The sequence below is a fragment of the Enhydra lutris genome, unplaced genomic scaffold, assembly GCF_002288905.1.
Source record: "Enhydra lutris kenyoni isolate GAN:26980312 unplaced genomic scaffold, ASM228890v2 scaffoldscaffold9, whole genome shotgun sequence".
Lineage (NCBI taxonomy): Eukaryota > Metazoa > Chordata > Mammalia > Carnivora > Mustelidae > Enhydra > Enhydra lutris.
This window is the reverse complement of record NW_019154093.1, coordinates 23,492,945-23,519,069: the sequence shown is the minus strand read 5'-3', so window position 1 is coordinate 23,519,069 and position 26,125 is coordinate 23,492,945. Positions and strand designations below refer to the sequence as shown.

The window sequence follows — 26,125 nt, the reverse complement described above, 5'->3', positions numbered from 1 at the left end:
CTGGGCCACAGAGAAGAGTCAAAGGCTCAGCCCGCCGTGACGTCTTTCTCTAATGGGAACCGCGCTGAGAAGAGAATGTTGAGAGGAATTCCAGGAAGATGGAAATGTGTATGCTGTGGCTCCAGAACCGTTCAGTGATGTCGCAGGAGGGCCCCAGGAGCCGAGAAGAGGATGAGCAGACCGCACCTGAGTCATTGGGTGTCATTGGGGCTTGCGTCAAAACCTCATCGACCAAAGCATAGGGACTTGTGTTTTGGAAATGAGGTTGCCCAAGAACTCAAAAGTTGTCACCAGTAAAGAGCAGCCACGTTAAATAACACTTTCTCAGCTTCTCGATTAAAATTATAACTTACGGGACCCCTGGGTGGCTCAGTTAAGCGTCTGGCCTTCGGCTCAGTTCATGATCTCCGGGTCCTAGAATCTAGTCCTGCATCAGCAGAGAGTCCGCTTCTGCCCCTCCCCTCTACACTCTCTCCTTGCTCTCTCAAATAATAAAAATCTTTTTTAAAAAAAGAAAAACAACTCACTTGGAATCCAGCTTGGAGCACACAAACAAGTATATCTCACGTCTCTGTGTTAAACCATTTTCCCAGAGAGAGAGGTTTAAGTGAGAATGACATCGTGGTGCTTTGGGAAGCTTAGAAGTGATGGACGTCTGAGACAGGACAGCCCAGCTGATGGATTTAGGGATGCAGAGAGACCTGACCGGCAAGTGCTGGTCTCCCTAAACCAGCTTGTAGATACAGAGTATGATGGACCTCTTAGGAGAGCTGGAGCAGAGTCTCCTCAGGTCCCCAAATCCGTGCAAGTCAGCGACCTCCCAAGCACTCCACACACAGACGCATTTGTGGAGGGGATATTTCTGGGTGACCGTGTGGGGCTGACAGCAGGGCCTGATTAGAGCAGAGTGGCAGCTCACAGTGACTTTTGCATTTGCCACTACCTAAAGGAATTAAAAAACCTGGCCTAGAGGCTACTAGTGGGGAAAGCAGGCACTGCCTGCCGTGTTGCACCTGCAGAAGTAAGATGGGTCACCCCAGCAGCTCATCGGCCTGGCCTGGGCCCGTCCAGAAATGTGCCGCCTGTGTTCCTATCCGGACACACAGGATATCCTCGCTTCATCAAGTTGGACAAATGACCTTCCTTGAATGGATTATCCAAGACACCTAACCTGAAACCATGCTAACTACCTCTTCGTACAAAACTTCTTTCTAATCTTTGTAAGGGGGTGGGGCATGAAAGAAAATCCCCCTTATAATATAGGACAGAAAGAAACATGAATTTTTTTAAAAGATTATTTATTGGGGCACCTCGGTGGCTTAGTTGGTTAAGTGTCTGCCTTTAGCTTGGGCCGTGGTCCCAGGGTCCCGGGATTGAGACCCATGTCGGGCTCACTGCTCAGCTGGGTTTCTGCTTCTCCCTCTCCCTCTGACCCTTCCCCCTGCTAGTGCTCTTATTTGCATTCTCTCTCTCAAATGAATAAAAAAAATATTTAAGAAAATTTATTCGAGAGAGCTTGTGTGGGAGTGGGTGGAGGAAGGGCAAAGGGAGAGAGAGAGAATCTCCAGCACACTCTCCATTCCTCTGAGCGCAAAGCCTGACTAAGGGCTCGATCCCATGACCCTGAGATCATAACCTGAGCTGAAATCAAGAGTCAGACGCTTAACTGACTGAGCCACCCAGATACCCCAAGAAATGTGATTTTTAAAAATCAAACATAAGTAGTATCTGTTTAATCAGTCCATTGCATTTAGCTTCAAGGAAAAAAAACTTACATTTGTATATTGTAGGACTACATTGTAATATAGTCTATAGAATTTAAATATCCAATAAAGAGCTCAAGTAAGTCACTGTACTAGAAGACAGAAACATAAAACTGTTACATTTTTCTTACAGAAACTGTTTATTTAACTAGTCCTCTATTCCCTGCTCCCATTAACCAGCCTTAATATGGCTTTATTGAGATGCTAGCATTTATGTAACAAAGTCACTAACAACAGAATAAAGAAGCGGTGCAGGGACAGTGGGTGTCCCCAGGCAAGTGCGTGATGTCTGACCGCTGTTTACACCGATACCCGGAATCCGTGCAGCAGACTCTGTCTGCCCGGCGGCACCGAAGCGATAGAACGCTTCTAGGAAAACAGAGGTGGACATCCCTGTGGCCTGGACGAAAGCAAAGCCTTCTTACCTAGGACCCTGGAAGCCCAAGCGACAAAAGCAAAAAGCGGATGAATGGGACTTCATCAAGATTGAAAACTTCTGCACTTCAAAGGGACACCTTCCAGGAGGTAAAAACACAGACCAGAGTAGAGAGAGTTCTGTTCACAAATCACATACCTGATGTGGGACTCAAATCCAGAACACTCCGAGAACTCTTAAAACTCAGTCACGAGAGGGGCGCCTGGGTGCACTCCGAGAACTCTTAAAACTCAGTCACGAGAGGGGCGCCTGGGTGGCTCAGTGGGTTAAAGCCTCTGCCTTTGGCTCAGGTCGTGATCCCAGGGTCCTGGGATCGAGCCCCGCATTGGGTTCTCTGCTCAGCGGGGAGCCTGCTTCCCTTCCTCTCTCTCTGCCTACCTGTGATCTTGGTCTGTCAAATAAATAAATAAAATATTTAAAAAAAAAAACAAACAAAACTCAGTCACGAGAAAACAACCCGGTTTAAAGAATGGGCCAAGGATAGGAACAGACGTTGCTCCAAAGACGTCCCAGTGGCCCGTAAGCACAGAAAAGGATGCCCCACTTCGTTGTCAGGGAGATGTGAGTGGAAACCACAGTGAGCTTAGCCCTGTGCGCCCACAAGGCCGGGGACACCTCAGAGCCCTCCTCCGCTGGCAGGAACCGAAGAAGATGCGGCCGCTGTGGAGAACCGTCTGGCAGGTTCTCGAGAGGCTGCACAGAATCATCACGTGACCCGGCGCTTCCACTATGGGGTCGGTCTCTACCCACGAGAACCATGATGTGTGTCCACGTAGTGACGGTACTCAAGTGTCGAGAGCAGCGGTACTTGTGATAGCTACAAAGTGGGGACACCCTCTGTGTCTGGTGACTGAAGGGACTGATGAAATGCAGCCTCGCCGTCTGGTGGAATGTGATTTGGCCAGAAGGAGTGAGGTACTAATTCATGCCCCAACATGAGTGAACCTTGAGGACATGCTGAGTGGAGGAAGCCGACCACAAAAGCTCACGCAGGATTTCGTTTATACAAAACGTCCAGAACAGGCAAATCCATAGAGACGGGAAACGAGGTAATGATTGTCTGGGGCTGGGGGTTGGAGGGGGGCTGAGGAGGGACTGCTGATGGGTACAGGGCTTCTTCATGGGGTGACGGAAAGGTTCTAAAACAGATTTGGCGGTGGTTGTACAGCTCTGAATATATGAGAAACCTCTGAATTGTGGGCTTGAAATGGGCCAATTGGATGGGATGTGAATTCTATCTCAGTAAGGCTGTTAAAAAGAATACAGGAGAGGCACGCCCGGGTGGCTCAGTGGGTTAAGCATCTGACTTGGTCTCGGCTCAGGTCTCAATCTCAGGGTTATGAGTTCAAGCCCCATGTTGGACTCTATGCTGGGCGTGGAGCCTATTTAAAAAAAAATACTAATACACAAAAAAACCACAATGATCTAAAACTTCATAGAATTATCATGCTTGGAGCTGTTTTGTCTAATGGAGTTGTGACCTAAGCTGACTTCCTAAACCCTTGTCTTCCTCTCATTTGGATCAAGAAGTGTGAAGTTTGTTGCCACATGTCAGAAATGTGGCCCTAGGAAGCCTCCAGGGTGGCGGGAGGCAAGGAGGCCCAGACTCCGGTGGCTGTGATGGCCCCGAGGCGCTCCCTCCCAGTCTGGGCACACTGGTCTCTGCCCCGGCACTCCCTGCTGCCACTTGCCTCTTATACTCACCCAGGACCCCTGCCTAGAATGGCTTCCATGCCCTGTCTCTGCCTGGCCAAATCCTGTCCCTCAGTTATGTTGGCCCCCTGCCACCTCCATGCAGCATGTTCTGATTTCTCTGCCCTCTCCGCAGCACCTCTTCCAGAAGCTTTGGCCCTGCCTTGTCTGCAGCTCCCTTTGGAACTCAGCACGTCTGTCCCGTGGGGTGGTTGGGTGTCTGCAGCTGTGGGCTCCCCTTCCAGGCTGAGGCCCAGCCATGACTCGGCTCTGTGTCCCTAGCCCCCGGCACGGGGCCAGATGCCACATGGTCCATCCTTGTCCACCCTGACGGCCGGTGTGCCTCACGGGGCCTTGGCTGTCCAGACAAAGCTCAGCCCTCCCTTCGTGACCATGTGATGTGACCTCCAGCCTTTGGTCTGGTCTGCGAGCCCCGCACAGGCCTGAGGCCCAGGCTGGAGCTGACTCCGCCTCTGCCCTGTGACCCGCCTGCGCCACCACTTCGGTGTGGGGACGTCGTCGGTGGCCTCCCTCTGTACTGTCCCCTGCCCGGCTCCTCCCCTCCTCAGTTGCTCAGTAGACCCCATCTCCTCACCACCCCCATGGAACTCTTTCACTTCTGAGGAAGCACTCAGAGGCTTGTGGAACAGCCGCCTGCGCCTCCCATCTCCGAGGGGGGACGGGGACCTCTGGCAGAGCATTTCCTACTCTCTCTGTGCTTTAGTTTCCTTATCTGTAAAATGGGGAGAAAAAGCATTAGTACTTTCAGCCCCTGGCTGGGCACAGGCAGTCTTCCGTTTGTGCGTGTGTATCTGTGTGTGTCTGTGTGAGGTTCTGACTGGTGAGCCACACACTCCACCCCAGGGACATAGAGAGCCCAAGTAAGTCCATGCCATTTGGTTAGAGAATTGTCCCAGTATGACATGGTGTGGCCTCAGCCCAGTGTCTTTCCCTGCCTGGATTTGGTTCCTCACCTCTGCCCGCACAGCTCTGGGGGCCAAGGAAAGGGCCCCGTTCCAGCCTCCTGGCCCATGTCAGACACCTCCGTGTGCCTGACAGAGGGGCTCTGGCAGAGTGGAAGCTCCCTGAGGGCACTGCTCTTCTGCAGCTGGGTGTGGGAGCCTGCAAGAGAGCTGCAAAGGGCCTGGGGCCCACTCAGCCACCACACCCTGTGCTTCTCCCCCAGTTCCCGATGGGTCCAGGCTCTGACGGCCCGATGGGAGGCATGGGCGGCATGGAGCCACACCACATGAATGGATCGTTAGGTAAGCAGGCACCGGCCCCATGGCCACGCTCTACCCTGCCCAGCCCTGCGCCAGCGTCCATCTTCGGCTCAACCGGGCCTGGTCCCCCACACTGGCCTTTGCTGGGCTCGTAGGAAGATGCCCGGAGCTCCAGCCAGGACAGGAGACTCTCTGCGCAGTAGTGTGGGATCTGGGGGTGGTCTGGAGGCCTCTCTGTGGAAGAGCAAACAGGAAACTGAATCCAAACTTTCCTTCCTTCCAGGGTCAGGTGACATAGACGGACTTCCAAAAGTGAGTGTGTGTTCTATTTCCTCGCTGACAGCATCCACCCTGCCCCAGCCTCAAGGCCCCAGAAAGCTTATCTCCCCATCAGGTGGGCTGGTTGCTGGGGTGCTGGGGCTTACCTCCTCTCTCCTCTCTCCTCTCTCCAGAATTCTCCCAACAACATAAGTGGCATTAGCAATCCTCCAGGCACCCCTCGAGACGATGGTGAGCTAGGAGGGAACTTCCTTCACTCCTTCCAGAATGACAATGTAAGTGCTGTGTTCCCCCCCCACACCCCGATTCCCATTTTGCCCCTGGATTCTTCCACTCACCCCTGCGGGCAGGGATCGTACCTTTAACAACTTCTGGAATGCACTGTCCAACACCAGCCTGGCTGGCTGGTGTCCCAAGAGCCGCGCCACTGGCTTTCTCCTTAGTCATTTTTCTCTACAAAGTGCAGAGCCCCCCTGCCCCCCAACCCCTGCTGCATGGCCCCAGCCACTGCCACCCTGACCACTGGCAGGTCCTTCTGGAGGCATCAACAGTGCCTGCAACACTGAGAAAGCTGATGTGGCTGGAACAGCCCCAGGTTGAGACTCACAAGTCGTGGGCTCTGGCGCTCTGGGCAGCATGGTCTCTGGGGTCCACTTCTGTCTGACCTGGGGAAGAAGGTTCGTGCAACCAGAGACTTCTGGGGGTCTCCATGCAGAGGGGCCAGCTGCTCCTTACAACTCATTTGAAGAAACAGCGTCCTGCTCCAGCAGCTTTTGAGAACCCCAGACCACTCCCCTGGCAGAGCCCTGGCGCACCCTGTGTGGGGAGGGCAGTATCTGCTGCTTCCTCAGCTGGATAAAGGGGGAACTTGAGAAAGGAAGGGGCGGGGGGGACCCTTGGAGCTCCCACTGTGGCGGGGGCACAGGCTAGTGCCTGAGTGGGCAGTGGGCCCCACACCCCCAGATGGGCCCTCTCCAGTTCCCAAGTCTCCCACACACTGGCCTCACAACCCTGTCTGCTTCTCCCCTTCCAGTATTCTCCAAGCATGACGATGAGCGTGTGATCCCCTCCTCTTCTCCGAGACGCTGAGAGAGCCGGCATTGCAGGCGGGAAGATGCCAGAAATTATGCAAGAAGAAGTGAGGTGTCATTACCCAGGAGCTGGGGGAGGGGCATCTCCCTGCTCCCCCTCAGCCCCCACTCTCCTCCTCCAGTCCCCCAACCTGTCCCAATTTTAGTTTCATGCAATAAAAAGGCCGAACTTTTTATTCCATAAAACATGAAGGACAAAACTCAAAATAAAAATATATTTCAAGTCAATGACCAGAAAAATCCCACCCCTTGCCCATTCCCAAAAGGACCTTTTATGTACGTGACACTTTTTTGTTGTTTTTGTTTGTTTGTTTGTTTGGGGTTTTACCGTTACTGGGATTTTTTAATTTGTTTTCAAGGGGGGTTTTTTGGGGGAAAAAATTTTTAAAAATGGAAGCTTCTAGCAAGCCCCCCCACCCCACCCCACCCCAGTCAACCTCTTTGCTTTCTTCTTTGAAAAAAAAGAACTAAAAAAAAAAAGAAAAAAAAAAAAAAAAACCAACCACCCCCTGCTGTATGTCTGTACCCAAGCCCTTCCACCAGGAAAGCTAGTCTAGGTGTGAGGTCTCACGCTGTCTTTGTAGCCATCTAAAAATAATGATAATAATAATAAACTGGGCAGTTTACAATCGGTGGTTTCTTTCAAAAGGCCTTTTTTGGAAAGAGAAAAGAAAGTCACCCTTCTCCACTTGGGGTTTTTGGTTCATGGGGATGGACAAGGGAGGGTCAGGAACCTGTTTGGGTTTTGCTTGGTTTCTCCCAGCCAAGGTGGCACCGGCAGTTGCACACCTGGGACCCCAGAACCGCCTCCCCCACTTCCACCCCATTATGTGGCCCGAGGGGCCTGACCACCTGACCGCTTTCAGGACTCCGCGGCGGCGGAGACACGCTGTGACCCGGTGGCATGCACTGTGTTCCCAGGACCGCTTCCTCTCTCTCCTGGACCTTCCCCTGCCCGGCCTCTGTGCCGCTCCGGCCCCGTCCTCGGCCCCCACCCCAGTCTTCCCAGCGAGAATCCTGCCAGCTGGGTGGTGGCCTGGACAGAGCACAGTGGGGGAGGCCGCCCCCAACAGGATGGCTATGACCTGGGACATGGCAACTGTGACCCCCGCGTTCTTGTCCCGTGGCCCTGGCTCGCATCATCCTCGTCGTGTGTGTGTGGGCACTGTAGGGCTGGAGTTTGGGTTTTCTTTTGTTTTGTTTTTTCCTCTTGATTCTTGCTTCTTTTTCAAAGACGGGAAATTGACCAGAATTGCTCTGTATACGCTCGGAACTGGATGGAAAGACTTTGGAATAGCTGTGGGGGCGGGGGACAACAACCAAACAGACGTGCTGTTTCCGGTCCTGTTTTTATTTTCAAAAACCGACAAATGCGACAGTGGAGCCTGTCCCCTCTCAGGAGGGGTGACTCACGGCCTCCCTCACCTCACCGCTCCCATCGAAACCTCCCGTGTCTCGCCCTAAAGACACCTGAATTCTTTGTACATTTACAGCCCCTCCTCCCCGCGCCCCTGTAGCTGCTGTCTGTTCTCCCTCCCTCCCTCCCTGATCCATGTATATCATACTATGTGAGATACCATCTGCCTGAAAAAAGACCTTGTGCGGATTATTGGGAACATTGTAGCTGTTTCTGTGTTTTTTCTTACCTTGTAGTCTGGTTCTGAATTAAGAGAGGAAAAAAAAATTATGATACATTGTAGTTTGTGTACGATATATGTTGATAACGTTTTATTAAAGGGACATCTTTTTTCCGCAGCCCTTCCTGACATGTTTGGGGGGGTGTGGGGGATGTGGGTCGGAGTTTATCATTCTGACTACAGAACGCAAGGTGGCCGGTTGCCCGCGGTTTTTTTTGGCTGGTGCGTAACAAGATCTTGTTTTGTGTTCAAGGTGTTTATGCTCTTCCTGGGCATGTTAATCTGCAGTTGCTGTGTGGGGTCGCAGTGGCCTTTGGGGAAGGGGGGTTGGGAGGGGAGACTGCAGTCTCCCATCAGGTATGTGGGGGCGCTCTAAACTCCGGCTTCAGCTTTGGGTCTCACACACACACCGGTGTGCCAGAGGCTGTTTTTCAGGGCATAGAACAGGTGTGGGCTGCCTTGTTCCACAGAGTCCGTGCAGGCCACTGGGGTCCCCAAGGCTGCAGCCACAGTGCCTTTCCCACTCAGGTGGACGCTTCCCCGTGTAGAGGCTGGGGATCCCCCCCCCCCCCGGGGACATTGATTTTCCTGTTTTCAGTTTGGTCTTGTTTTCACCTCCAAGGCAAGGGGGAGCTATTGGAGGACTTTCAGAGTAGCCTTTGGCATTCTGGAAGGCAGCTGGGTGGGGCTGGCAGACATGGGAAGCCCCAGTCCCAGCCTCCATCCACACATGGAGAGCTGGGGCGAGGTAAGCAGTGGGGTGTGTGGGTTTGGACATTGAGAAAGTAGAACTTTCTGTGCCCCCAGGACCTTGCTCCAGGCCAGATGTGGGCTCGGTACACCTTTACAAGGTCTGACCCTGCCAGACGCTGTTCTGGCCACTACTACTACCTGTGGCCATGGACAAGTTAGTTCCTACCTGTGTCCTGTTTCCTCATCTGTAAAGCTTCCTCCCGGGGCACTGTGAGGATGAGCTGGTGTGTTTGAGCAGTTTAGAACAGCGCCTTGCATCAGTCACTAACAGCAGTGCTGGCGGTTAGGGCCCCTGGAAGCCCTCCCTGAGCGGGGGTGGGGGGGGGGGGAGTCCAGAAGGGGGTGATAGAAGAGCCGGGAAGACCTGGAAGCTCGCATCTCGCCCTTCCCTCCTCTTGAACAAGGCTTCTAGGCTCATCCCCCACATAGACCTCTCTGAATGACCAGGCATACGGCACTCAGCCTGACCCGCATTCACAGCTCTGAAGGGTTTGGCTCCCTGAGCACACAACCTCTGCCATGTGGGCCCCGTGCTGCCGCCAGCGCTCTCCAGGCAGGCAGGAGCCATGGTGTGGGGTGCTGAGCTGGAAGGGGATCCTGCCTCTAGCCTCACCGGCTCCCCCACCTCTGCTTGCAGGATGAGAATACCGAGCGCCCCCCAGCAACCCCCTGAGGCCAGGTGTTCCTCCAAGCTGGGGACATCTGAGTGTTCCTTGTCCCCAGAATCACCCAGCAGGTGCTGTTACTCACGGAGGAACTGGATGTTTGTTGGGTAGTCACACCTGCATACTGTCCCCTCTGTGGTGATGCCTGCCGTGCCACCTACTGTGGGCAGGTGCTCAGGCAGGGGAAAGGCAGCCTTCACGGCTTCCCTGGACCCAGAGGAGACCCACTGCTCCGTCAGCATCTGCCAGCAAACTGGGAGCCCCTGGAGAAGAGACCAGGGCTCCTTCTGTAGCTCTGGCTCCAGCTCTGGCTCCCAGCACGAGGTTGGGCAGGGCGCACAGCAGGTTTTTAGACTGGGCTGACTGCTGGACTGCCCCGGAGGTCTGCAGCGGGGAACCTTAGGGCTCGGGCCCCAGTCCTGATCCGGTCTTCAGTTCTGTCGCGGCCTGGCTGGGAAGGGGACCCACGGCCTGCGGGCTGGAGGGGGCAGGGCTGTGCTGCTGCCCACAGAAGGGACCCTGGATGCAGACGGTGAGGCTGAGGCTGCAGGCTCTTGGGATTTGGGGGAAGCAGACACCTCTCTGTGGAAAAGGCAGCTGTCATCACATGTGAGACTCCCAGCTCTTCACACCACAACACCTGCTCTCTAAGCCTCAGTCTCCCCATCTGTCGGGGGACGATAAAACCCGGCAGTCCTGTCTGCCTCGCCTCATAGGTCAGCTGCGCCGGACCCAGAGCTCTGCTCTGAGATCCACAGGGGACACACCAAGGCCAGCCACAAGGGCTGTCCTCACTCAAGGTGGGCTGTGGCCCAGGCCCACCCTGCAGCACCGGCCCCTCCCAGGGCAGTCCTCGAACCACAGGGTCATCTGCTGGCGGCAAACTGCCGTGGCCGGCTGACGCACAGCCTCGCTCCCACAGGCTCCAGGGGTTTCAGCCAGCCCAGCTCGGCTTCAAGCCGCCACCACCATCCCACCCAAGCCTAAAAGGTAAGTTGCAAAGTGGCTAGAGGATGAGCCTGGGAGCCAGACACACAGGGGCAGAGCTCCACTTGGCCATTTACCGGCTCTAGTGGCTCGTGCTGCCCCATTTCCCCTGAGAGGCCCTCCAGCAGGGCCAGCCTCCCTGCTTCCCTCCAGGACTTGCCCTCCTCCCCGCTGCACCTCGGGCTCTCTCGCTCTGAGGAACAGTGCGCATCCAATGACTCGTGGCAGGCCAACGGTGTCTGCAGAAAGGCTCCGCTCCTCACCTCTGCTCCAGGGCACCCACAGAACTGGGAACTGGTCGAGACCTCAGGTACAAACCCACAGAGCTCGGGTTCTCTGCCCAGCACGCCCTATCACTCCCCACAGGGGCTTGTCCTCGAGACCTTCCCCAAAATCACCACATCTCCAAGCGTTTACCTAGGAAGCAGACCTGTACCACCCACTGTGTGACCTAGGTGACCTTCTACTATCTGAGGTCCCTTACCTCAAGGGCCCAGAACAGTGCCCAGCACACAGGCATTCAAGCGCTTCCCTGAATATGGAAACGACACGGGAGGACGAGACGGGGTGCTGGGTCTACGGTGCGGGGCCCAGGGCAGGACTCGGAGGTGGTGTGCACAGAGAGGCCAGGCGAACCAGGGATGTACTTGGTCTATTTACCCGGATGCTAGGGAGAAATCTACAACAAATGTTCTAGTCAGCGTTTCTGCAGCCCTGATGAAATGTGCCCACAGTTTGGAGAGTCCCTTGAGAACCCAGGGAGCCCCAGAGAGCACCTATCCTGTGGCGGCCACTCCATCTTCGCGACACGGGAGGTCATTATCCTCAAGTGTCAAATGAACAAGGTGAAACTCAAAAGAGACGAAGATTGTTATCTGAAGTCATTGTAAGTCAGAGCCGGCTGTGGGCAGAGCCTGGCTTACCAGGGGCAGGTCAGGCTTCAGGGCCCACACCCACACATAGGCCGGCTCACGGTGGGGCTCACATACAGCTACGGGCACCCCCCCTCCCACAGCTCCCCCACACAGGCACAGGCTCCGGGGCAGCGGAAGGGCTCTCTGTCGGCAACCAGACCACAGGCCGGGTGAGCACGGAGGCTCCGGGCGGCCCAGCACTGCTCTGGATACAGCATCTTGTGCGGAAGGGGCCGGGGGGCTCGAGACCCCAGAGTGGTCCTGGGTTCACACAGCACCGTGCAAGTGCAGAGCTAAAAACTTCCTGAATGTCTCAGGCTGGAAACCAGTCGGCCCAACAGGTTCCTGGAAAGAACACAGCCCATTAGGATCCTGCCATGAGGTTTAATGGCAGCAGTGAAAACAAAGGTGGATTTTATGTAAATCCTAAAATGTCTGGATAATGGTCTTCTCCTCTCATGGAGCAAAGAGGGGCACCAGGGAGCCGGCAGCGAAGAGATACCCGAGAGGCTGGGCTGGAGGACATGAAGCTCTCCTAGCGCTGTTGACACCGCCCTCCTCCCTAGCCCCGCCCCTAAACCACCATGAACCAATGGTCTGCTGCCCCCTTTTCATTCCCAGGGACAATAATCCCTCCCTCATTCACACACATCGATCAGGCCCCTTCTCTCTGTACCAAGCCTGTGCCCCGTGCCAGAAACCCGACAGTGGCTTGAATCTGGCTCTGCCCTCAAGGAGCTTACAGCCAGATCTCCGAACAGCGACGATAAAAGCTGACGGGCCTCACGGCAGACATGGGGAAAAGATGCTCAGAAAGCAGAGGAGACTCATGGCTTCCCTGAGTATGAACGAGTCTTAAGGGCAAGAAGCATGGGCCGGAGGGAAAAAGAAAAGGCAGGCGGCCTCTGAGAAACGAGACTCTGTGCCAGCACAGGTAGGAAGCAGAAGGGCAAGGCTGGAGCCCAGGGCCTGTGCCGGGGGCCCAGGGCTGGGGGGCGGGAGCCATCTGACCAGCCAGGATGTGTCTGCCACTAAAGTCAGTGTTCTGGAAGGGAGAAACCAGAGACACACGGGAGGAAGAGAGCAGGGTAAGAGCAGAGAGTACAGAGGCAGCTGGTGTGGCTGCAGGTGACACGCAGTGGTGTCTGGGGCCAAAGAAGAGGGCCCCACCCAGGGAGGCACTTCTGGGGCAGAAACGGCACCGGCAGGCGCTGGAGAGCTAAGCCGGCCGCTGCCGCGCCGATTCCGTTCGAAAGCCCAACACCAGCTCCACGCAGCACACCAGCTCAGGTCCGTGTGGGACCCAGGACACAGCTAGCCGCAGACCCAGCAGCCCCCAAGGTCCCCTTGTCCCATCAGGGTGCTTATCGCTGCCTGTCCTCGCATTATGAATCAGAACGGTCACTGTGCGCCGCACAGAAAGCAGGCCGGGACTCTGCCAGTGGAGCACCAGCGACAGTGACAAGGCCCCAGAAAGAATCCCATGTCCGCGGGAAGAAATGAATGAAGGCCTCGTCCACGGGCCCCACCTCTGAGAAGCTTGGAGCTCCATTTGATGGAAGAGAAAAATCTGGAAACCATGGGACTGTGCTGTGATGGGGGAAAATGGGGTCTATGGGGACCCACCTGAGGGACTGCAATGGGGCTAGCAGTGGGATGGGGCGGGGGCGGGGAGGTCCTTATGCTAGACCTGGAAGGACAAGGAGAGGATGGCCTGACAAAAGAGAAATGGAGGGCAGGGGGAGAAGGGAGACGCCTCCTACAAAAAAGCAGCAGCACCCCTGAGGGGCCCGGGCCAGCAGCAGCAGGGCATATGGGGGCGCCGTGAGGAGCTAGCCATGCTGGGGGCACAGGGAAGCAGGAGGGGCGCAGAGGGCCGGGCAGGGCCCAGGACAGGAGAAGCGCTCCCGGAGAGATCCTGGGTAGGACAACCCTAAAGCCAGAGTCCCCGCTGAGAGCATCCCTTCAGCTCCACCCTTGGATCACTCTGGGGACACGGAGTCACGGTCCTGGTCCCATCACCAGGCTGGAGATGGCAGGACTTACCACAACCACCTTCTTTTTGATCACTGGGCGACACCAAAAATGCTGATAGAGGAGCTGGTCTGAGTCCACCCAGACCAGATTCTTGACGCCCTCGTCGGAGGCGAGCTGCGTGGTGTTCAGCTGCAGCACGAGGAACTGGAAGACACGTCCGTCGGTGCCCACGCTCTGCACAACCACCGGCTGCTCCAAAACCTTAGGGTCATTCTGAGAGCGAAACGGGACAAGGAAGTTAAACCAAACACAGCGGGGCGTAAAGAACAGCACCGAACCAGCAGCTTCCACAGCCAGTGCCCGCTCCCGACTAAGGCTCTGACCGCGGGGCAGTGGCCAGGGCAAGGCCGTCCCTCCCTCCTCGGGCCGGTTCTGCCTGAAATGGCGCCTCCCGGTTGATAAGCACACAGAAGCAGTAGTTCCTGCCGCGGGGGTGGGGGGGGTGAGGACTGAGCCAGTGGCAGAGTACAGGAAGGTGATGGGAGCTTAATGATGGGAAATCCCTCAAACCCTTGGTGTTATCTGATGGCGACAACAGTGACACTGGTTCCACAAATGGGTCAGTGAATATAAAAGCTCACTCCGTTCCCACTCTACTTGCCAAATGAGCGAACAGTCTCAGCAAGGCTAGGGACTGGCCTGATGTCCCACAGTGGCCCGGCCAGCGCTATGCCTACTTGGTTCCCACAGCGCCTTGCTCCCAAGGGCCTGGCGCCCCAGAAAGCCCAGCCCTGGGCTTCAGGGCCCCCGGTGCGGCTCCGAGAAGGCGTCGGGCTGCCGGGCTATCTGCACCGGCTTGTCGGCGGGGCAGGCTTTCACCTGACAGCCTGCGTGCTGGTGCCCCCCTTCAAGGAGTGCCGCTCGGTCCGGACCCCCGCAGCAACCAGCTCCCGCACACCTCGCACACGCCGGTTGAGTCACCGGCTTTACAGCCACCAGTAAGCTCACAGATCCAGCAGTCTGTCCCCACTTCACAGATGGGGAAACTGAGCGTCGGAGAGGTGCTATCATTTGTGCAAGGCTGCCCGCGGGACATGAGCCGGGATCAGACCCCACGCCAGGAAATCACTGAAACCCCTCCCATCGTGGCCGAGCCCTGGCAGTCCCACACCATGGGACAGGAGTACCTCCTTTCACTCCCAGGAGTGTCCCAGGGTGGATGAGAAATGACACGCTCACCCCCCCACCTCCCGAGGCTTCGCAACGGTGCAGCTGGGTGAGGGCCAGCTGCTGGACAGAGAGCCAGCAGGCAGGCCCTGGGAAGCAGAGCATCCTTGATCAAAAAACACTGCCTACGTCCACCCCTCCAGAGCGGAATGGGACATTAGGAACAGCTAATGTCAGATGGCGGTGTGGGCCACACCGGGACTGCTGGCCTTAGAAATACCTGTTCTTAGCTGCACGAGAAATAAATAAAAAGAAAAGTACCTCTAAGTATTAGCTGAGATTCTGTATTGACTCTTATCTCCCTCTACAGATCAATAAAACTGCAGGTAGTACATAAATTTCTCAGCAATTTTACCTTTTACATGGAGGCTCTTCCTGTAATTGCTCAACTTCACATCCCCAGGAATAATTCGCACCTGGAGGGGGTGGGGGAGGTCTCCCCTCCTACCCAACCGGGTGGCAATTAGCGGCAGCGTCGCTAGCCATGCTCTGCTGGCAACAGCTGGCACAGGAGCGGCGAGGAGCCTGCAGAGCAGGTCCCTGGCGTGCCACCCCGCCCGCTCCACTCCCCTGTCCGGGAGGTGGGAGGCAGCTCATCTTTTGAAGCTAGAGGGATCAGGGCCGCAGTGCTTGCTTCCCCACGCAACAGCTGTGGGATCTTGGGCAAGTCACCTAACCTTCCAGAGACTTCCTAAGTACATAGTCAAAGAACAGATAACCTTCAAGGACTGAAGAGACACAAGAAGGTCACATAAAGATGTAACAGCTGCCAATCTCTTAGCTGTGTGGCACTGGGAAAGGCACTTGGCCTCCTTGAGCCTCAAGTTTCCTCAGCTATGAGGCCAGGAGCATCTGCCATGGAGGGTTGCTACAGGCAGTGGTTCTCAAACCTCAGAGCTGTGGCTCTCAAGCCGGAGCTAAAGCCAGCACCACCCGCAGGGCTCTGGGCACCACCCGCAGGGCTCCGGGCAACCCACGTTACTTGAGCGCCACCCCGGAGTTCCTGATGCGGTAAAATCTGTACCTCCGCCAAGTTCCCAGACGACACCAGTGCCACTAATCCAGGCCCACGCTTTGAGGAACACGGATATAAAGAACCCTGGAATGTAGCGAATACCCAATATAGGCAAGGTCCATTCCACACCCTGTTGCGTTTGCCCAACCACACCCCTCCAACCCCACTAGTTCCTAGACCAAGTAGGATGGGAAACAGGGAGAAGAGAACATCGTGAATCTCTTCACTCCTACTGGAGGGCCTCAGACCTAGGAGCTGGCAGCTCTCAGCACTCCCCCAACACAACCCCCCCCACCACCACCCCGGGATCCAGTGTCCCAGGCCTGCTCGGGGAATCCCATACTGCCATTCCCTACTCCCTCCCTCGAGGCTGTTGCTCCCTGGCCAGGCTTTCCCCCATTTTAGGGACAGCTCTGTGGGACAACTGCCCGCATTCTAAACAATCCAGGTCCTTAAGACCTCCTCCCAGAATCAAGGGGCTATCACCAAGTGGTGTCTTGGTCCCTAAGCCTGTCCCCATTTGGCACACAGATCTATCATCTCTGTTTCACCTCCTCCTGCCCGTGGAGGATCGTGCCCCCGTTCTGCTCTCACAGAACCACAGGGGTGTACTAGAGCACAAATAACAAAAGCCCGATGAACTGGGCACACCCAGTTCTGCCCTCTTCTCCACCACTCACTGCTGTGTAATGCTGACAAGCTGCTTAGCCTGCCGGTGGTTCAGGGGCATAACTGGAAAAATGGGGATGACAAAGAAACCTCATGGGCTATTCTGATGAATACACGATGTCTCTTATGTAAGACAGGCAGGCACACAGGAGGCCCCCAGATGCCAGTTTATATCCACAGGGTGCGTGGAAGTGCCTGTCCCTGGAAGTCCTCAGTCAAGCAAGGGATCTCCCTGCACCTCCCTTCTTCCTTTAAGCAGTGTAAGGCAGGAGGCCAACACCACGTCAAGACGCGGTGGTCTTCTCCGCATACATACCCCATAGAGGCGCCGGGCCTGGAGCAGGGCGTTGCCGAAGGCAAACAGGATCATCTTGGCCCGCAGCTGATCTGGTTGAAAGCGGTGTGGCCGTAAACTGGCTGTCTCCAGGAAATACAGGGTGTGGGGGTAGGGGTAAGGATAACCCTCCTGGAACCCTGCAAGATACATAATCATGTAGAGGAACGGAAATTAGTATCAGCCTGTCCCAGAGCCTTTGGAAAGCCACCTCGCCCTGGCTCAGTGCCAGGCACCACAGAGACTCTGTAAAGGCAGATGTCATCACTATAGCTCCAGGGATGGCAAACCAGTCTGCCAGCCACATCGCCCCCCGACCCCCGCCTGTTTTAACAAACAGTTTCTAGCGGAGCATAGCCATGCCCACTCACGGACACAATGTCTACGGAGTAGCTGTCGGAGACCCTGTGTGGCCTGCATAACCTGAAATATTTACTATTTTGGCTCTTTACTGAAAATGTTGCCAACCTGTGCCAGGTTGACTCCTGTGTGCTAGCTCTAACTCTACCCCTTTCTCGCTCATTCAAGCACACAGGGGACAGCAACTGCTAGTAGAAGGAAACCTGGACGCTATGCTAATTATTTTTTCAAAAGCCAATCATTAGCAACATCCCATACTTTATTATTCGCGATAAAGGCCTCGCCTCATGCCTCCCAAGTGCTCTGCAAACGCTGGCACTGCAGATCAAAGCCGAGCCCTTGTTCCTCCCAGCCACAACCCTGCCAGGCCACCACGCGCGTCCCCTGTGGCCAAGAGTAAACCCTTGGTAGGCTGGCAGCTTCCAGAATGAGCAACCCAGATTAGTGGAAGTGGGTGACAAGGAGGAAGAAGCTGGGAAAACATGGGCTCTGAAAAATCCCAGAAGCAAGCACTACTTAGAGACGCCCACCCTCGGGCCTCCGTCCTTGCCTCAGCTGCTCAGCGCTCCCTGTGCGCCCAGCCTGAGACAGGTGCCAGGGTCAGACAAGGGCCAGGAGCAGAGGCCAAGTGCGGCCTGCCACTGCCTTTGAGGGGCTCCGTCCCGGGCTGGGGAGGGGGTCCACACAGAGGGACATGTGAAGATCTGAGCGGGGTGAGCTGGGGCTGGGGAAGGACAGAGGAAAGGCCCCCGATGACAGATGAACTACTGAGGGGAAGAAAACAAGAGGTGGACAGCCACACACCCCAGGCAGAGGGAAGAGGACACACTAGAGCCTGTGGTGACAAAGAGCACAATGTGTTATGTGTAGCTGGACTACGGCAGAGGGCGGGGCGGGGGGCAGCATGGGACTCCTCAAATTGAGGCTGAAGAGAGGGACCAAGACCTGAGGCCCTCATGTTGTAAGCTGAGGACTTCCACCTGTACCCGGCAGGCCCTGGGGAGGTGGGGACGGAGGACTGAAGGGAAGGGACAGAATGTGGGTGTCAGAAGGGGGCTTCTGGAACCAGGAACCAGATGGACCGAGAGAAAACAGCCCAGGTCAAGCTGGCCAGCTAGCTGGGAGGTTGTGGCAACGGGCTGGGCCTCCTGGAAGCTGTCACCGTGGAAATGAGTTTAGAAGGAAGGCGCTACAACTCCTGGGGACGGACTGGATGGCGTGAGCTGTGGGCCTGCCTAGCCTGATGCTCTGGCTTCTGTCGCCACAGCCAGGGGGAGGTGGTGGGGCCTTATTCGATGGAGTTTTGATGAATACCCCCACTCAAGGCCTGGGGGGGGGTTCCTCAGTCCTAGCAGGAGTTTGGGCAGGGTTTATGGGTACACAGGAAGAGGGGTGTCTTTCAAGGGACCTGTGAATAAAGGAAACACTTTGCACCTGGCCAGAAGCCCCACAGCCACCCATTATAGTTCTGACGTAACAGTTACCTCTCAGGGGTCAAAAGCAAAGTGGGAATACACTGCTACGTGGCTCTCAGAAGAAAATGTGCGTGAGGTGCGGAGCACAGACTCAATATTTAATATACTCCTTCCCTTCTGAAAAAACACGTCCCTCATCTCCACGCTGTGTGGAGACACGAGGCTGTGACACTTACCTGTGTTGTCTTCCACATCATAAACATTGGATTCCTGAAGATCAATAGTGGGAGATATGGGATAGAAGGTCTCAAGAACATGATTCTTAGTAGCTTCAACCTCCTCTCTGGAGGCGACGGTGGGCAGCGGATCCTTGGCGTTCAGTCGAGCTCCACTGGAACCACGGATCTGAAGGAGGAAAGACTCTATAAGGGGAGAAAGACGATTAGTCTACCCTGATCCAAAGCCTTACCTCTCAGCTCAGCCAAGCCTAGTGCCTTCATCCTACCATGCTTCTCAAGTCTTAACTGCTTTCCCAGCTGATCAGCCTAATCACAGAAAACAAAACTTTGGTCAAGATGTTGAGAACGGGACCAACCAGAGCACTCTTCTTCCTGCGTTCCCTTGCCAATGACCCTGAGGCCACCTGGCAGTCTGGATTCAGGGCTGCCCCACACAGATCTTCCCAAGCACCTGCTCTATGCTGGAGACCCAGAAATAAGTGAGAGCTACCCTCTGCTCTCAAAAAGCTTCCTAGTTGGTAAGTGTATATGTAAGTACAAACCATACTCAGAGACAGCAGAGAGGAAAAACTGACCTCCTCTGGGAGGCCTGGGAACCTTCCTGAAAGTGGTATGCCTTTGAACTGGTTTCCAAAGGATGGATAAGAGCAGAGTTTCTCAACTTTGGCCCTACTCTCATTTTGGACTGGCTAATTCTTTGATGAGATAAACTGTCCTGTGCACCGTGGAGGTCTGCCAGCACCCCCAGCCCCCACCCACCAGATGCCAGTAGAACTCCCCCCGTTCAAGTCATGATAATCAGAAACGTCTCCAGACCCTGCCAAATCTCCCTTAGGGCGCAAAATGCCCTTGGTTGGTTAATAGTCACCCAGGCAAGAAAAGGGAAGGAAAAACATTTTAGTTCAGGAGGAACATGTGCGAAGGCACACAAGTGTGCTGCCCCACGGCAGAGTTTAGGGAGACAAACCAGGTGACGACCAGAATGTGGTAGGGAAGGAGGGAGGGGGCGAAGGGGAAGGAGACTAGAGGCTAAGAAGAAAGGCTATTAAACTCAACAACCAACAGTGAGGGAATATCAGGCCAGTCAGAAAGCCTCACCTAAGACAGGTCGGCGTCCTGGCTACACAGACATCAGTTTATGAGGAAACACACACCTGACATACCAGCGAAGCTGCCACTGTGAGCGTGTGCACATGCCCCTACCCGAGGTCTCCATAGGAGGCCGCATGCCACCAGGCAAGATGTGCCTGAAAGGCTCCCTGAGAACGGCCTTCTGAAGATTCTCCACGGAGCCAAATCTTCTTTTGGAGGTGCTCTGGACAGTCAAATCACAGCGCCATGGTAACAGGTCAGGGGTGATGACCTTCTACATCTAACAGCTGGTTCGGTCCACAGCACCGCCACCTAATTAGCACGTGGTCTCCCTCAATGCGTGTGTAAAGCAGGGATACCACGTCTGTGGATGGATGAACTCTGAGCCGCCTGGTAAAACACGTCACGCCCACATCTCAGGAATAGTTTCCTAAAATATTTCCTGTTTCCTCACATATCATCTTCAAGGAAGATAAATGTGCCTGGACCTCTCCTAACCTTGGGTTTCAGATTCTCCCCGCAGACCACTCTAGTGTGGTTTCCAATTCAATTCCCTCCACATCCCTCCTCCAGTGACAGCTCCAAATAGGGCAGTTTAATTAGAGGTAATAGCTGATGACGGGCCAACAAGTACTCCTCTATTAATGAGGTTCACTAATTTCCTTAGTGGTGCCATTACCTCTGCACAGCTGACTCCTTGCCAGGAAGTCCATACTCAAAAGGGGCAAGCTGGAGAAACCTGACCAAGCAGATGCCCTGAAAATCCCCAATCATTCCACAGCCGGTTTCCCTGCGCCAGGATTCCGCTAGTCGGAACGCTGGTGTGCCTGGAACATCCCTGCCAGAAACCCCTGGGGTGGTCATCACCCACCTGACCCTCGGTCGGCGCTGCTCACATGCCAGGAACTGTTAGATACCGTGCACAAAAACAAGTGAGACACGGTCCCTGATGTCAGTTCACTTTAGTGGGAGGACAGAGGAGAGATTAGAGAATTCCAATATGGTACAACATTGCTCCGGTAATGAGAGGCACGATGGGCACCAGGAGCACAGAAGCGGACTAGCTGATGTCCGCACTCACACAGGAACGGGGCTGGAGCCGAGCCTCACAAGCAGAATTTAGCCAAACGAGGGAAGTAGAAAAAAGCATTCCAGACAGAACATACAGCACAGTGCAAAAGGTATAAGAGCTTGATGCCAAACAGCTGCAAGCGGCTGAAGTGTACATTTGGCTTGGGGGTGTGCTGGGAGTGGGGCGGTGAGAAGGAGAGAAGACCAGAAAGCCCAGCTGGCGGCCAGATCAGTGGGGTGCATCTGATCATAAATGGCTGAAGTTCCTGGGAGGCAGTGAAGGGTCTGAAACAGGGGAGGGAAGTGAACTTTAGAAAGATCTCTCTAGCAGCTACGTGGAAAATGGATTTGGAAAAGGAGAAAAGCACAAATGGGGTAATAAGGCTCTGACCATCGAGTACGAGCAGAGTCTGCCTGCGCTTTATTACCTCTTATCTTCAACATTTAGGCCCTCACGGGCACTCAACAGATACTAAATACGGCAGAATTAAGTCATGGGAAGAAGTGAGGAAAAACAAAAAAGACTGAGGAACACCCGGGGCTCAGTGGGTTAAGTGCCCTATTCTTGACTTCAGCTCAGGTCATGATATCAGGATTGTGAGATTAAGCCCCACATCGGGCACTGTGCTAGGCACGGAGCCTGCTTAAGATTCTCTCTCTCTCTCCCATCTTTCCCTTGAAAAAGAAAAAAAAGAACTGGTCTATGGCTCAGGACAGGAGGATGTGTCTGATTCTACAAAAGTGGTCTGTGAAAGTTGGAAATGAGCACAGGCAAGGACACGGTGGTGGTGAGCAGGTAGTGGGGTTAAGAGTAGAAAGATAAAAAACAGACCAAGATGACCAACCTCGATTCCAGGTGGTGGATAACCTGTAGTTTCTGGCATAGATCCGCCTGGCCAGAGAGGGATGCTTGAGAATCTGAGATCTACACAGTTGTAACAGACTGTCCACAATGACTGGGCTGGGATGAAAGAAGAGACATTTGGAGATTTAAAGCACAAGACTGACTCTAAAATCCATCAACTAGAAACCTTACTGAGTTGGGAGAAACTTACCAGTAGGCCTCTCTCTTGGGGGTGTCTTCAGTGGAGTGCCAGAGACGGGCGTGAGAGATCACGTTCAAAAGGCGTTCATCTTGGTTCTCTATGCAGTTCTTTGGATCAGCGACGAGGCTAAGCACTCTCTCAGGAAGTCCTTCTATTAACTTGGTCTTGGTAAGCCAGAGGGCCTGCTTTACACCTTTGGGGTAATCAATCACAAAAACAAAACAAACAAACAAACAAAAAAAGAAGACAAGTATGAGTTGCTTAGGTCTGCCAGTAGCATCTTGGGGAGAGGTCTGCCCTGAGAGAGACAGGATTTGTACTGTGACATCTGAGGAGTCAGAACTAAAACAAGAGTGGAAGCCAGGACAGCCGATTCCAACTCGATGGCAGGCATGACTCTCTTCCTATGGATGGTCAAGCTGACTGAGGTAGTGAAAGCCTGCACAGGAGTGATCCAAAGAGCAGTGGAGATGGCTGGGATCGTAAGGCTGAATCTTGTGGGAAACAGTCCATCTGTTGCCTGCAAGATTCAGACAGACTCCAGACTCGAGGACTAGATCAGTATGCCAGAATTTCAAATCCTCCATCCCTTTATAACCAACATCCAAGTCCCTGATTGGAAAAGCCCATGGTCGGGACACCTGGGTGGCTCAGTGGGTTAAGCCTCTGCCTTCGGCTCAGGTCGTGATCTCAGGGTCCTGGGATCGAGCCCCGCATCGGGCTCTCTGCTCAGTGGGGAGCCTGCTTCACCCTCTCTGTCTCTGCCTGCCTCTCTGCTACTTGTGATCTTTCTATCAAATAAATAAATAAATAAACCTTTAAAAGGGGAAAAAAAAAAAAAGGAAAAGCCCATATCTACCAAATAGATCCCATGTATTAGGTGTGGGCCGAGGATGGAGCCCATGCTGCTGTATCAAGGGAAAACAGCTTCTGGAAATAACGGAATAACTTACTAATCATGAACAACTTCACGGCCCTGAGTTTGGGAGCACTGAAACAGATAATCTTTCACATCTCACCTAACCCTGAGCTTCTACAATGAGCTATCTTTAAGCAGATTTTTATATGTAGAAGCCCTATGAAATGCACTGCTGTGATTTTTCGGAAGGATCACGCATTCTATTTATTACACAGGATCCTCCCTGGCCTCGGTACTGGAAGGTCAGGCTTCTCCTGGGATAGTACAGTTTTGTCTTACAGACATGGTGAACTGCATAACTGAAAATGTTCCTCTCTATACCAGGGGTCAGCAAACTTTTCCCTCAAGGGCCAGACAGTAAATATTTTCAGCTTCTGAGCCATACATTCTGTCACAACTGCTCATCTCTGCCTCTGTGACAATGGAAGCAGCCAGGCGCTACAAGTAAACAAGTGAGTGTGGCTGTGTTCTAATAAAACTATTTACAGAAACAGGCAAGTGGCCGGGTCAGCTGACACTGCTCTGCACCCTTAACAGGCCGAGAGCCAAGTTTGGGGCTCCCATTTAGCAAGTGGAACCTCACAGAATGGATTTTTTGTATTCAACTCAATGTTTTGTTTCTCCTTCTTGTAGATTCCCTGACCTGTATGTTTTTAATTTAATTTGGCTGTGCTGTAAAGTTTCTGTAAGATGCCTGAAATACTTTTCAGGAAATGATGGGATATAAATAAACAAAAATAGATTTGATTCAGACTGCTTCGTTTTCAGACAGTAAGGAATGACAGCTATTGTCAGTGGGATGGGCTGTGATGCCAAGCAGAAGTCCCTTGCTCCCCCTTCCCCAGATCTGGCTTCCCTGAGGCAAGAACTGGCCCAGCGCTATGGACCTAAGCTCTGCATCAAATCCATATCCCAGTCCCCTACCCTCAGAATAAAGTTAATACTGTATTCTTGTCCATGGCTGTAGTCACGAATTGACAGCAGGCTGGTGACGGCTTTGGTTAGCAGGCTACTCTTGCCAGCATGTATCTTCATTTGTAAAGCTATGCCTGGGATTAAACCGAGCCTAGGATACTCTGGGGGGGAGACACTCTCAAGCAATCTCCTTTGCGCTAATAAATGAAATGCTATGAAGGCAATGAGACTTTTCACTTTGAGGCTTATAGGGCATGGTAAATACAATCATTTAGAAATATAACTTCTGGATTTTATGGTGCAGCAGAAAAAGCCCTAGACCAGAGTCAGATAACCTGAATTTTAGTTCTGGCACTGCCATTGTTCTTTAAACTTGACAGTGGATTAAAATATTGAGATTTCATGGTTCCCTAGGATATGAATAATACGTAATCATCAGAGCTGCCATTTACTGAGCACCACCATCTACCCTGTGCCAGGAACTTTATCTACAGATCGGGTGGGGTTTTATGGAATGGAGGATGAAATTCAGAGACTAAAGAATTTGTTTCAAGTCACATACCCTGTAAGTGATGATGGAGAGGAGAACCTGAGTTTGTCTACTCTAAAGCCTAGTAATGTTATAAGGGTCACACAAGGGTGGGGCACCTGGATGGCTCAGTCCTTAGCATGGACTCTTAATCTCAGAGTCATGGATTCTAGCCCAATGCTGGGTGTGAAGCCTACTTAAATTAAACAAAATGGGGGGGGGGGGTGCCAAGTCTTGTGAGGTCCATTACAATACCCAGGTAGGGCAATGGGAATGTTTAGATGCTGGAAATTCAGCTTTCAGGAATGGGTTTGAGTGGCTTAAGAGGCTGGCCAGTTAAGTTTTTTTCAAATCTAGGATTTATTCTTTGGTTTAGTCCCCAAATCCTGCCAGGTGTCTTTCTTTCCTAATTACTCCTTGGAAAATACTGCTCCCACTGACCTTGACCATTTTGTGTTTCCAGAATCTGCCCCATCCCCACAGTGATTTGGTGACTAAGGAAGAAGAGGCAACCTTGAAGAATAAGGAAAGGGACTCTCAATAAAAAGCTCACCCACCCCCATGGACTCTGGAAAATAATTCTGGTCCTGTTCTTAGACAGACTGGTTTCGTTCAGCTCAGTCATTATGACCTGTTCTTATAAAAGGGGGGCAGAAATAGGCTTGATGGCTTTTGGATCCAGAACCCTTCCTTGAAAACATCTCAGCTCTGACCTCTGACAGAGAACATTGACTTAGGACACAAGACAGGTAGCCCTGGGTTCACTATTAACCCACGGCACCTGTGTGGGCACCTCTCTGTCACATTCACCAATCCTGCCAAAAGAGGCCATAGACCAGATTAAGCATGCTTTCTGCTGTCTCTTTCAACTATAAACTCCCTCCATTGAATCATTCAATGTACAGTTTTATCTCCAGGGTATTAAGAGCTGGAAGGGTCAATGTGGATCATCTAATCAAAACCACTGAGTTCACAGAAAATGGAGGCTCCGGAAATTTCAGCCACTTGCCCCAAATCACACAGTTAGATGGAGGCAGGGACAGACCAGAAACCAGGTCTTTTCACTTCGCCATTCAACCTAACACTGCCTCACAGAAGCACACTTCTCATCCTACTTAAACCTGAAACCCTCAGAAGATGTCATCACTACCCATTGCAGCCAAAGAAACCGAGACCCACAAAGTTGCAAGGTCACGGAGAGTTGGGGTCAGTGCTGGGCGGAGGAAGGAGATCCCCTCCTGCCCGTCCTAGGGCCTCACCCTCGAGGAGGCGGCAACGCTGGTGGAAGACGTAGCAGGCCTGATCCTTGTACAACGGCTGCTCGTGAACCGGGATTGGGCGGCGGAACTTTGGGTGCGTCCAACCGGGGTCCCAGGGCGGGAAGACCGGCCTCGCCAGCCCGGGCATGAAGTGCATCTTCCCCGCGTACGTGATGGGCTCCAGTCCCGGGATCTCGTACACCCTGTCCAGGGGACGAGGCTCGGGCTTCCGCGTAGAGCGCACGCCCCACTCGTACGCCCCGCGTCTCGGAGCCCCGCAATCCCCAAGGCCGAGCCGCCCAGGGCGAACCAGTGCCCGCCTCGCGGGCCCCGATACCAACGCCATACCAACTTGATCCCCCTCAAGACCTCCACCTGGACGCCGCCATGTTCCTGCGCGCAAGGCCTGCTGGAACCGAAAGGGGCTGGGCGCCGAGGCTCGTTTTATGAGTGGCAGCCACTTCAACCAATCATATTCAGTACATTCTTACCTTGCCCCACCCCTCCAGCTGTTTTCACTTTCTCATAGGTGAGACCCTCTTCCCGCCTCCCGGAGTGGGGGGGGCTCAGCACCTGGAAGAACGCGTCTCGAGGGGAGGCGCAGGTGTGTAGGTGAGT

At 53.8% G+C, this 26,125-nt stretch overlaps 2 protein-coding genes across 7 annotated transcripts in view; one reads left to right on the top strand and one right to left on the bottom strand.

Moving 5' to 3' along the window:
- LOC111143599 (single stranded DNA binding protein 3) overlaps positions 1 to 7,109 on the top strand; it is a 161,379-nt gene extending 154,270 nt beyond the window's left edge. For 3 of the 6 annotated variants that reach the window (XM_022497431.1, XM_022497430.1, XM_022497428.1), the window contains 4 exons: positions 5,078 to 5,156; positions 5,398 to 5,426; positions 5,567 to 5,668; positions 6,427 to 7,109. In XM_022497431.1, the coding sequence (XP_022353139.1) occupies positions 5,078 to 5,156; positions 5,398 to 5,426; positions 5,567 to 5,668; positions 6,427 to 6,456 (240 nt within the window). In that variant the 3' untranslated portion in view covers positions 6,457 to 7,109. The remainder of the gene's footprint in view (positions 1 to 5,077; positions 5,157 to 5,397; positions 5,427 to 5,566; positions 5,669 to 6,426) is intronic. The other 3 variants (XM_022497433.1, XM_022497432.1, XM_022497429.1) reach the window with 1 other exon arrangement.
- A 4,050-nt stretch (positions 7,110 to 11,159) lies between these two features.
- LOC111143598 (39S ribosomal protein L37, mitochondrial) lies at positions 11,160 to 25,914 on the bottom strand. The gene is made up of 7 exons (XM_022497427.1): positions 25,508 to 25,914; positions 21,895 to 22,078; positions 21,685 to 21,800; positions 18,674 to 18,859; positions 16,645 to 16,802; positions 13,487 to 13,690; positions 11,160 to 11,785 (listed from the first exon to the last, which is right to left on the bottom strand). Exons 1-7 carry the CDS (start codon positions 25,851 to 25,853, stop codon positions 11,708 to 11,710), a joined length of 1,272 nt encoding a protein of 423 aa, XP_022353135.1. The 5' UTR covers positions 25,854 to 25,914; the 3' UTR covers positions 11,160 to 11,707.
- Positions 25,915 to 26,125: the final 211 nt, after the last annotated feature.

Bases quoted from the DNA above. Each gene is read 5' to 3' on its own strand.
- LOC111143598 (XM_022497427.1), bottom strand. From the start codon at position 25,853: ATGGCGTTGGTATCGGGGCCCGCGAGGCGGGCACTGGTTCGCCCTGGG. The intron at 18,860-21,684 runs GTTGGTCATCTT...CTCCCCTTATAG, and splicing joins ATCCACCACCTGGAATCGAG to AGTCTTTCCTCCTTCAGATC. The intron at 16,803-18,673 runs GTAAGTGTCACA...TGTATCTTGCAG, and splicing joins TGATGTGGAAGACAACACAG to GGTTCCAGGAGGGTTATCCT.